Here is a 12,168-nt window from a genome sequence, read left to right on the forward strand (position 1 = left end):
GGGGCCGTGCGGCGGCCGTTGCGCCTGCGCGGTGCGGGGGTGCGGCCGGCCATGGCCGCCTCCGTGTTCTGCTGCTTCTCCTGGTGCCGGGATGGCGGCGCCGGGCACATCCCGCTCAAGGAGATGCCGGCCGTGCACCTGGACACGCAGCGCATGGGTGAGCGGGGCAGGGCCGCTGCCGCAGGCGGGCGGCTCCCCGGCGGGCAGGGCCGCAGCCCCCGGGAGCGGCACGGGGTAACCCCTGGGAAAGTCGCTCTGGGTCTACTTTAGCAGGAATAGGGGTTATTCCTTAGCAGGAATTGGCAGTTTTCAGTCGGGGGGGGGGGAATATCAGGAAGTTTTGTTTAAAAAGTATTTTAAAGCGGTTTGGGTTGAAGTGGAGTTGATCGGCAGTCGATCGTGAGGTGGCCGAGGGGCGTGGGCTGCCCGGCGGGGGCAGGGTGGGTCCGAGCCGAGGGGCTGAGCTCACGGAACCACACAATCTCTGAGGCTGGAAAAGACTTCTGAGGTCATCGAGTCCGACCTGTGACCCAACACCGCCGTGTCAGCCAGGCCAGGGCAATTAATGCCACGTCCAGCCTTTCCTTCAACATCTCCAGGGGCGACGGAGACTCCACCTCAAGTTACGGCAATGGAGGTTAAGAGGGAGCCAGGCCGTGCAGAGTCTGGTCCCTGCTGCTCTTTTGAGGATCACCCTTAGCGTGAGCTATCCACAGAGCCATACCCGGGCTCTGAGGAGAGAAGGGATCTGGGCCAGCAGCAGAGCAGGGGTGAGAGCTGGGGAGGAATAGGTGCGGTCCGGTGCTCGGGCACAGTTGTTAGCCACAGCCTCCCTCCCACGTGCTTGGCCATAGCAACAGTGCCTGAAGGTGAACTCGTCCAATGGAGAAGGAAAACTTAGCAAAGGATTTCTTTTTTTTCTCTCTATATTGGCAGGCACATTTCTAATAGAAGGATATTTGAGAGACTAACTAAACATCTTGCAATTCCATCAATCATTTCTACCCGATATGCTTTTCCTTCTTGTTGCAGAATGCTTTTTCTCCGATGTTAGAGAACAGAGTACAGGGCTTTGGTCTCACAGTGAACCCTTTCTGACTAAATTGTAAGTTATGCTTCTGATGTGGCTAAGCAAAGGTTGTAATCAGCATGGTGCCATAAAGCCCAAGAGGTGAAAATTAGATCAGCTTACAGATTTTAAACAAATAAACCTCAATGGAAAGATGAACTAGCCTGTAAATAACCTTCCTTCTCTTGCTTCAAAGCATGGCCCATCATGATATTTCTCACAGACTAATGAAGCTTTTGTTTGGGGCAGAAGAAACAAAAACTGGTCTCAGTGTTTAGGGCTTTTGAGGGCTGCTTTCAGATTTCTAAAAATGTTTTGAAGTTCTGTGGGGTTTTTTTTCTTCTTGCAGGAACGGATGTCGTAATTGTTAAAAATGGCAGAAGAATATGTGGCACAGGAGGCTGCTTAGCCAATGCGCCTTTGCATCAGAACAAGAGCTATTTCGAGTTTAAAATCCAGTCCACAGGTTAGTCAGCAAAAAATACACAACTTTAAACTTGGGAGATATGTTGCATTGACTGCTGCTGGCAATATCTCAAATGCTCAGCGTATGCATCTTTCTAATTGCATCCTTGAATTTGTGAACATGAGAGAGATTTATAAGTTACTCTGTGAAATGAAATGCTTATTTTCTTTTTTAGGTTTTGACTCTAAAATATTTAAAATAATAGTAAGTGTATTACTAAAGGAGTGCAAATACTAAGCCCTGACAAAGTTTTGTATGCTGTTACAGGCATGTTTTTCAAGTGGCGTATTTTAGAAATTATTTTTTTGCTCAATAAATGCTTATGATCACATAAAACACTGTAGCTGTGAAGTATTTTTTAAGGAGTGCAGTTTATCCAGTGGTATTTGTATCTATTTGTCTACCCTCATTTGCTCTAAGGCACTCTTTGCCCAAACAAGGGTAACACTCCCTGTGCTTTGCTCTTCAGATCAAGTGGGTAGCACTTATTCTGACACTGCCTTATCCACAGGAGCCTTTAAGCACCTTGTTCCATTATTTTCTCCTACAATTGCCATCAGCTTCACTACTACAAAGAACACTCCAGGCTTGCCTGTATTGTAGCATGAAAAATCAACCTGTATTTTTAAAAGCTGCTAGCAAACGCTCTGAAAATGAAGTTGTGCTTTCCCTAAGTGTGTGTGGGAAGTAGAAGGGAAGTGTTAGTCCAGAGGCAGGCCTTACATACCAGCTGGAGTTTGATGCTGAAACTTCCTGTGTAAGGGTTGTTTGCCTTCAGGTGTGTCCGAAAGCAGGCAGCATGAACACAAATCTGCCCACAACACCTTGCTGTCCAACTAGCTGGTTAGTTTTAAGGTTCGTGTACGCCCATATCCATCTTAACTTGACAATTTTATTATCCGTTACATTGGGAAGAATCCATTGCAGGTGTTGTTCATACGTGGTCATTATTCACACGGGTAGTGTGTCCATGTTCTTACGCTTGAGAAACACGGGAAATAAACTCTCCTGGTCCCTGTGAGCCTTTTTTTCTTTATTCCTGTGCCCCAAGGCAGGAGAACTATAGAAGACTTAAAGTAAATCTTTGATTTCCAGAATTGTCCCTGCACAGTCAATTAGAGGTTATCTGTGGGGTCACCCTGACTATTGTAAAGTTTTCTGAAGTCGAATCACACTCTTGTCCTTTTCATTTTTGGCGTTAGAAAAAATTATTCTACAGTTTCATCTTTTGAAAATAAGTTTCTTACATTTTTGCCTCGCTTTAGTGTTTTCTAGACTCAACAGTCCCGAATTGTTGGGTTTTTTTTTTTCATTGTCTCCTTACAGATCTCTAGTCAGTCTAATTTGTCGAGGTACAGTGCTTTAAATGGATGCTCTGCTTCAGCTGCAGCAGCAGTGGATGACTTAATCTGTTTTATGCATGCCACGCATCTAGAAGTTTTTCACAGCAGTAGGGCACACTCACACTCAGCAAGTGGTCTGTGAACTGGTTACCAAGCCACTACTATTTGTGCCACTTACTGTTCCTGCTTACCTGCTCTTTTTCATAATTTAGTAAAACAGATGCACTTGTTTTATTTCTAACCAGTTAGGATCACCTTAAACTTGAGGGGCCTCTGTAGAGCTTGCAGACCTGTCAGGTTGGGATTGGCAGCATGTTTAATCAACTCATCATCATGTTACTCGAGTAATTGATGGAAATACAGAACTGTATCTGATCTTGTGCATTCAATGTAAAATCTCAACCCCCCCTTGAGTCATCTTTTTTGATTTGACAGAGTGCTACTGATGAGTAATCCTGGAATAGTTTTCTAACCACTCGTGCCTTTGTATTGCTGTAACTGTCTAGACCATGTTTTAATCATCTGACTATTTCAGTGTTGTATGAGTTTCAACAATATTACCAAATCAAGGTTTATAATATTAACACTTTCTTTTTTTTCCACAAGACTAGCCTGACTAGCTGAAAAAGGAAAATCTGTTGGTTAAAAGTCCATGATAGTTGGATTTAGTTTTTGTATCCTCCTACAATCTCAGCGTTTGTTTTCAGTATTTTTCTGGGAATAAAAGTTGAGTGGTTGCAATTGTCTTTTTCAAAGATCCTTCTTTCTCAAGATACATGCTGTTTGTCTTCAGTCTCCTGTGGCTACCTGTGCTGGGTCTAATCAGAATGAAGTTAATTATATTCATAGGAGCTGCTGTGGTTCTGTGTTTTAGATTTGTGACCAAAGCAATATTCATAACAAAACAATAGTGACAACACACCAATATTTTACCTATTGCTGAGCAGGGCTTGCACTGCATCAAAACCTCCTCTGTTTCTCACTCTCCCCCTCCAGTGAGTATGATCAGGGTTGCATAAGAGCTTGTGAGGGGACATAACCAGGTGGATGACCCAAACTAGCCAAAGAGATATTCCATACCCATACCACCTGTCTTGTTCAAGAATAAATGGGAGAGGAGGGGAGTTAGGGAGATTAACTATCTTTTGCTTGGGAATTGGCTGGGCATCGGTCTACCCATGGGAGATGGTGAGTATTTGCCATTGCAGCACTTTGTTTTGTTGTCTCTTTCTCTTCTGCTTTGCTTACTAAACAGTTTTTATATTTAGGTGCAGGTTTTCTTTGTTTTACTCTTCCTTTCCTCTTCCTCTATTCCATGGGGGCTGGGGGGACAGGGGGAAGAGAATGACTGGCTGAATGGTGCTTAGCTATCAGAGCTAACCTACAGTAGTTCTGGTATTTCCAGGAGATGCTTACTGGTAGTACCATCATGGCATTAGTTAAAAACCAAATTCTTCATGATGTCCTGCTTCAACCAGTCTTCAAAATAACATGTGTGTTTTTTCCCTTACCGTGTTAATGTCACATTTTAGGTATTTGGGGTATTGGAGTTGCAACCCAGAAAGCAAACCTGAATCAAATTCCACTTGGTCGAGATGTCCACAGTCTGGTGATGAGAAATGATGGAGCTCTCTACTATAACAATGAGGAGAAAAATAGGCTACCAGCAAACAACCTTCCTCAGGAGGGCGATGTGGTGGTCAGTTTCTTAAGGCTTTCTTACTTCCTCCCCTATTCCCAAATGCCTCTTATTTACAGCTCTGTGGTCAAACTGACTGTTTTAAGTCAAATTGTTCAGTTTGCATCTCCCAGTTTGAAAAGTGCTGGGATATAAATTCCGGTTGTCTTTGAATGGATATATACATACAACAGGCTGGATATGGGTGGACTTCATTCTTGGTATTGATAGGTTCCTAATGAGGGATGGACTTGACCAGAGTTTGAGAAATAGTTTCTGATGCTGTATTGCAGTATCTACCTGACTGATAACTCCCATCACAAGGATCTTGCATTGTTTGAATTGGGGCCTGCCTGAGCAAATAACATGCTGGAATGCATTGCATGGCTATGTACCATGCCCAGCTGAACTCAAGATCCCTTAGCTAAGTGGTTAATGATTAGAAAGACAGGGGGGAGCAGAGATGGGTCCTGAGTGATAAATTAATTGTATTTTGTAGTTTGTGGGGATATTAACTGGGGGAGGGCAGTAATGTTCACTGGAAAAACGACTGAGAGAAAAATGTATTTTTTTCTACCTTACCATTTCAGGTTTCTAAAAACACCCTTAAGTGACTTTGTTCAAAGTGTTGTTTTTTAGTACTGTCATTTTCTCCATGTCCTTTCAAAAAGACACGAGAGCAATGCAATGGAATTGAGACCATTTATCTCCCCTACTTTTTCGTGCTGGGTAACTTGCCTCTGTATAGCTGTGGTTAGAAATGCCATCTTTGTAAGTCCCAAACAACTAAGGGTGGCGTCTCCACCCTTTACCCTCAGATACAATACTGTTCTTTTTATCGCCTTCTGAAATTGTTTTTTGAAGGGTTGCAGACTGTTTCAGGGTTTTGGTGAACAAGTGTGGTCTGAACAGCTTTGGTTAATCACAAAAAAACCCCTGATGTGTTACTGCTAACTCCCCCATTTCCATAAATACCAAGTTACTTTGTTCTGTCATGGAAACAAATTTTTGAAGTCTTGCATGAGCACACAAGTTGTCACATTCAGGCATACCAAAGCAGTGAGAAAAGTCCTTTAGCTAACAGATAAGTAAATTACTATCTTGTTAATGTTTGCTTTCTGCTCTGTGGTCAGCATATTTATAGTGTTGTGTGTGAAACCACGGTCTGTTGCTGCCAGCAGAGTAAATGGACTGAGAGAGGTTTCCATATGGAGGTATGGAAGGGTGAACTTGATTCATAGCATCGTTATTTATTAAAGTTATTTCTGTGAGAAGATACAAACAAGAAGATTGCAAACTACCTCATACTCAAAATCGTTGAACATCTTGTGTTCCTTTAAGGCAATGAAGTTTGGAAATTTGTTCTGTAAACTCAGTAAGATGCAAAGTGTATTGTGCAGTACTGTGCTGCATCCCAGTTGATGGGCATTAAGGAAACCTGAGTATTTGAAAATACAGGTATTACTGGTCATTTACTAACTTCTAGTCCTTGGCAGGAATGTGTCAAGTGGGATCTTCTAGAATGCTGTGGTTTGCATAATGGTGCTAAAATCTGCCTGTGGCTAAGAAAGCTAAGTAGCAGTCTTATGCGTATAAACTTGTTGATGCTTTTTTTTGTTAATTTTCTGTACTTTGTAGGGCATTACATATGACCATGTAGAATTAAATGTATATTTAAATGGCAAGAACATGCATTGTCCAGCTTCAGGAATCAGGGGGACTGTCTATCCAGTGGTCTATGGTAAGTCAGAGATTTTCAAACTGTTTTACATTATGGAGAATATTTTCATTCTAGTTCTGTTTTCAAACTGTGTGTTCTTCTCACTTAGATGATTGATGTGTGTTCCATTTGTTCTTGGCAACTACAGCAATTAATTGCATTAAAAAGCAAACCTAGGAAATTGCAAAAGAATATTTTCGCCTCATTTTTAAATCCTGCTTAATTAGAAAAAAAGCACTGCTTACAGTGTCCACCTCCAGCAAGCTGGGGAGTTGCTGCACTCAGTCTAAAAGTTGCCAGGTAAAAAAAATATGAAGCAGATGGCAGACTTGTGGGTTAATCTGATTTATCTATGAAACTTGATACTTGTGCCTTTTAATTTCACATACTTCATAAATGCCTTCAGTGTTGCATAGCAATAGAATTGTTGATTGTATTTTCTTGAACTTCCTGTGCAGTTTCTCTCCATTGCTGCTTGTCCTGTTGCTCAGCACCACCAAGCAGTGCCTGGATGCACCCTCTAGGCACCCTCCCTTCAGATAATCATACATATTGATGAGGTCTCTTCTCAAGACTGAGCAGTCAGCCTTTTCTCATAGAAAAGGTGCTCCAGTCCCCTCATCATCTTTGTCACCCTCCTCTGGACCTGCTTCAGGAGCTCCATCTTCAGTTTATCTGAGCCTCATCTAAGTAGCAGTCAAAATAATTTTGGTCTTAAGGATACCCTTAGCTATGTGATGGGGATAATTTAGAATCACTGGTGAGTTCCTAACGAGCTGTTGGCGTATTCCCATTTATACCTTGATACATTTTGATCGATACGGAATTTTATGAGCCGGAAGAAAATACTCCAGGTGTGTTGTAGAGTCTTTGAAGTCTATAAATGTAGCTGGTGAATTACTTGCTTCCAGCCCCTAAGGGTTGAATCGTTTTATATGGCCAAGTTGTGATGTGTCCTTCAGCCACGTGATGGCGCCGCTAAAGTGCGGTGGCAGCTCCGCGGGATCTCCTCGCACAAAATCTTCATGAGCAGCTGCAGAAGAGTTACTGTGTGGTAACTGCATCTTACATTTTGGAAGGGGTCTTACACAGCATGAAGAACGAAGGTTGCTTTCAGAAAATACTTGGTGGCATGTTATTCTACTGTTAATCTTTTTTCTCTGACTAAAGAAGTTCCATGCTTGGGGAATGCAGTGACCTTTTATTGCCAGGCTCTTTTTTTCTTCCTCCACAAGTGGGCATAATTTCATCATAATTATCATGTCTCCTACATATAGCTATAACTTGAAGCCTGCGGGTTGTTTTTGTACACTACTTACTTGGTATAAACTTCAACTATAAGTGTCCTTAATTTAATGTGAACTTCTAGTCCTGTGGAAGGATTTGGCCATACGGAAGAGAGTTTCTCAAACGTTTACTCCATTCAGACTAGAACTATAGATACCTTTTTAAAAGGAACATGATAGGTCAGGCAAACACAGTGTCAAGCTTGAGAAGATAAAACAAAAAAACGGACTTAAATGTTATTCCCTACAGTAGCTGTACTCAGGCACTTTAATGGAAGCAAGACATAAACACTGCGTAAGTACTAGAGAACTGTACAAACACACTGATAGGAGTTTTCACAAAGCCTAGGAGGGAAAGATTCTGACCTTGTCTCTGAGATTGCTAAATTCCAAAGTATGGAGATGAAGCTTTTCTTGTTTGAACTAATGTTGATAGTCTTCCAGGTTCATCTCCGAAGCTGTCTTTGAAAGAAAGCTTGCTTTTCTGTCTAGGTGAGTTTTTCAGTTTGCTAGTGAAGTACACAAAAGCATTGCTGTGAAAATACTCAGCAGTTTCTTTTTTTTATATTCTACACTGAAAGTAGTGTTGCAGATAGGTAGATTTTGCAGGGGTCAAAAACCAGGAGAAGTTCTGTAAAAAAAACACATTAACTTCCAACTTCAAGAAGTCAAAGAAGCTCTTTGCTTCTTTGCTAAAACTGGTGGTTTGATACCAACCACCACAGACATGTGAAACCTTGTAAACCTCCAAAAATCCACTGTAGACAGCTGAAACTCCAGCAGAATTAGGAACAGAAAAATATGCGCATGAAGAGATGACATCCCTGCAGTGTTTATCTGGTAGCATCCTTAATGTATAGATTTCTGGAGAAATTGAATAGAAAATTTGGAATCAATAGCCTGAAGTTCTGCTAACACTCCCAGTGAAATTAGACATTCTCATTAGACTCTCAGCAGAAAAGAGAGATAGTTTGCTCTCCTGGCATAAGGCCTTACCAAATTAATTAAAGAGATTTCTTTTAACTATGTCTGTGTAACCAATGTATTGAAGAAATTCTTTGTGGTGTGAGCACAGTCTACTAAGATGGTATAAAAGAGGATCAAACTTTAAGTGTTCCTTCTCTAATTCCTTCTTTTTGGTTCTCTTCTGCAGTTGATGACAGTGCCATTCTGGATTGTCAGTTCAGTGAATTTTATCATACACCTCCACCTGGGTTTGAAAAGATCCTCTTTGAGCAGCAAATCTTCTGAATGTCTTCATACTGAGAATTTGCACCCTGCACTGTTACAAAAGCTTTGTCATCCTGAAGTCTCACTTTACTTTTAGGAAACATATCTGTATTTTTAGTAAGTACTTGTGACTGTTGTCTGCAGAATAAATATGTTAACTGCAACACGAGGTAAATGTTGCAAATAAGAGTTTTCTGGCATTGTTTTGTGGTTGAAAATGAGTATTTTGGGGCAGGGCTTTTCTCTGATTTGTACTTGATGCAAAAGGATACTAAGGAATATTGCTGTTGTCAGTATTACATTCAGTATTTTGAATAAACTGGAGTTCTGTAAGGCAAATAGTTCTTACATATATGATAGCTATGGAGATGGGTAGTTTTTTCCCCCAGCCTTTTTCTCACAAAAGTTATGTAATTTCTTTAAAGGATCCACTGTGTTTCTAGTCTGTGATTTGGAGTTGTAGTGTCCCAGGTGTGCACAATGACTAATAATGCAATGGCATAACTAGCAGCTACGATTTTTTGGCAAGGTGTAGGTTAATCCGTTCCCTCAATCTTAGACCAGCAAATACAACTTACCTGTTTCTTCTAGATTTTCATTTGCTTTTATTGTGACCAAAAAAAATTAGAATATTTTCTAGTAATACTTTTTTGTTGAACCTTAAAAAGTAAACCTGAACACTACCTGTGTGTTTGAGGACCACCATGCTCTGTTACTCCGGTGACAGCTTGGGTAAGCAAAGATCCAGGTGAAGGGTTTGAGATGTTATGGTGAAGCCTTACATCTAAACTGTAAATTAAATTATTCTCTTATGGAATAGCGTATTTAATTTCTTCGTGAATCATTTATAAATGGCTAAGACATTGTTCTAAAATGTGATGCCCTTGAGTATACATTGTGAGATGCTATTTTTTCCCCTCTTGTCATATTTAATATACTTCCTAGAAGAATTTTTATTGTAAAAAAAAAAAAACAAACAACTTCTTACTGAAAGTTTGTGTTTTGTTTTTGGCTTTTCCTGGGTTAATATGTTTGCATAAATTATTTTATTTAAATATTTTTAGAGATTACTTTATTTTGAAATTTTCAAATACAAACAGCTTTCTCAAAGCCTTTCACCTTAGGATTTACTGTATCTGTCTTAATTTTGTGGCCCATATTTTCCTTCCTTTTAGCCTTGCTGTCATGTGACAGTATTAGGTAGAACTTTTCAACTTTGTTAGCGTTATGGTGTAAACTTCAGGAGATTAGAGTGCAATTTTATAATTTTCCTTTGAAATCTGCTCAAATCAGAGTAGGGTAATAAGAAAATACCCCTAAATCACCTTCCCCTCACCCCTCCCTTCTTTCTGGGCTTAAATTTTTTCCCGATTTGCTCTACCTCATTCCCCCAGCAGCATAGAGGGATGAGGTGTGAGGGCTGTCATCAGTTCCTCACATGTTGTCTCTGCTGCTCCTTTTTCCTCAGAGAAAAGAGTCCTCACATTCTTGCCCTGCTCCAGCATGGATCCCTCCCTTGGGAGACAGTTCTCCAGAACTTTTCCACCATGAGTCCTTTTCTTAGGCTGCAATTCTTCATGACCTGCTCCAGCATGGATCCCTTACACTGGGTGCAGTCCTTCAGGAACAGACAGCTCCAGCATGAGTCCCCATGGGACCTCTTCTGGGTCACAGCCTCCTTTGGGCATCCACCTGCTCTGGGAGGGGTCCTTCACACACTGCAGGTGGATCTCTGCTCCCCCATGGATCCCCACATACTGCAGGGGCAAAGCTACCTCACCATGGGCTGCCTCAGGGACTGCAGGGGTGTCTGTCTCTGCTCTGGTGTCAGGAGCACCTCCTGCCCCTCAGTTGACCTCGGTGTCTGTGGAGCTGTTTCTCTTATGTTCTCATCCCTCCCGCTGGCTGAAATGGTGCAGTTTTTCCCCCCCACCCCTTCTTAATCTGTTATTCCAGGGGCTCTATCACTGTCACTCTGGGCTTGATCTTTCTTGGCCAGCAGTGAATCCATCTTGAACCCAGCTGGCATTGGATCTGTCAGAAATGGGGGAAGCTTCTGGTGTCTTCCCATGGAAGCCATTCCTGTAGCCCCCTGTTACCAGAACCTTGCCATGCAAACCAATTACAGCTTCCACACAGCCTGGGCTTCAGATGTCAGATGCAGCTCTCGAAGTCCCAGGTTGCAGGGATTGCCTGTGACCTTCATCTGAGGCCAAGAAAAATAGCCCTCTGTACTTCCAGAGGTGTGCTGGCAACTGGATGAGTTGAGGAGGCAGTGAGCAGGTGGCACATCAGAGAACATGAAAGGGAGACAGACAGGATCTTCTCTGAGCCTTAACAGCTTGAAGAGCCTCAGATCCCTGCTGTAACAGGGAAGACGGCAGTGTCTGCCTTGCACTGTCAAGGTAAGCAAAACCTCTGGAGAAAAGGATGGATGGCAGCTGATGACTTCTGGCACCAAGAGGAATGTTCTTGCCACACCTATGGGTTTACAGCTGCAAAACAGCTTCATTGCCCTCTTAGTTGAAGGGAAGCTAGATAAGCATGGGGGGCCCAGGTGGTACACTATTCTTTGCTGGTGAGAGAAGAGGGAGTGAGAAGGCACTAACAGGACAAGTCAGTAATTAACTGTAGATCTAGTGTTGGGAACATCCCATAAGCTCCTAATAGACAGGTTGTGGTGAGAGCAGACGGTGAGGTGGATGAATGGCCAGATCCAGAGGGAGGTCAGTGGCACAAAGTTAGTTGGAGGCCAATAACCAGCACTGTACTCCAGGGTCAATACTCTGATCCTCTTTAACATCCTCATTAACATTCTGGATGATGGTGCAGAGTGTACCTTTAGCGACACAAAGCTGGCACAAACTTGAAAGGATTGGCTGATACGCCAGAGGGCTGTGCTGCCATCCAGAGCGACCACAATGAGTTGGAGAAATGGGCTGATAGGAAACTTGGGAAGTTCAACAAGGAGAAATGCGAAGTCCTGCAGTCGGGAAGAAACAACCTCATCTTATCTGAGCAGGCTGAGGGCTATCTGTCTGAGAAGCAGCTTGGCAGAAAGGAACCTGTGGGTGCTGGCTCAGTTCACCTTGGACAACAAGGTGAACTGAGCCAACAATGTTCCCTTGCAGCAAAGAAAGTGAATCTGTGTCGGCATTAGCCAAAATATTGCCAGCAGGTTAATGGAGATGAACCTTGGCCTTTACTCAGCCTTGGTGGGGTCACACTTGGACTGCTGTGTCCAGTCCTGTACTCCTTGGTACAAAAGAGAGACACACTGGAGAGAGGCTGAAGAAGGGCCACAAAGATGATTAAGGGTGAAACATCTTCCCTGTGAGGCAAGGCTGGGAAAGCTCAGACTGTTCAGCCTGGAGAA

General features: G+C 42.5%; 1 protein-coding gene across 2 annotated transcripts; it reads left to right on the forward strand.

Moving 5' to 3' along the window:
• The first annotated feature begins 51 nt into the window (after positions 1-51).
• SPRYD7 (SPRY domain containing 7) lies at positions 52-9,759 on the forward strand. Of its 2 annotated transcripts, XM_062514745.1 has the most exons (5): positions 52-157; positions 1,419-1,535; positions 4,411-4,577; positions 6,195-6,297; positions 8,716-9,759. In XM_062514745.1, the coding sequence occupies exons 1-5, from the start codon at positions 52-54 to the stop codon at positions 8,811-8,813; spliced, it is 591 nt and encodes a 196-aa protein (XP_062370729.1). In that variant the 3' UTR covers positions 8,814-9,759. The 2 variants fall into 2 exon arrangements, with proteins under 2 accessions (XP_062370729.1, XP_062370730.1); XM_062514746.1 differs by lacking the exon at positions 1,419-1,535.
• The last annotated feature ends 2,409 nt before the right edge of the window (positions 9,760-12,168 follow it).

Source organism: Cinclus cinclus, chromosome 2 (assembly GCF_963662255.1).
Source record: "Cinclus cinclus chromosome 2, bCinCin1.1, whole genome shotgun sequence".
In the NCBI taxonomy this organism is placed as follows: Eukaryota; Metazoa; Chordata; class Aves; order Passeriformes; family Cinclidae; genus Cinclus; species Cinclus cinclus.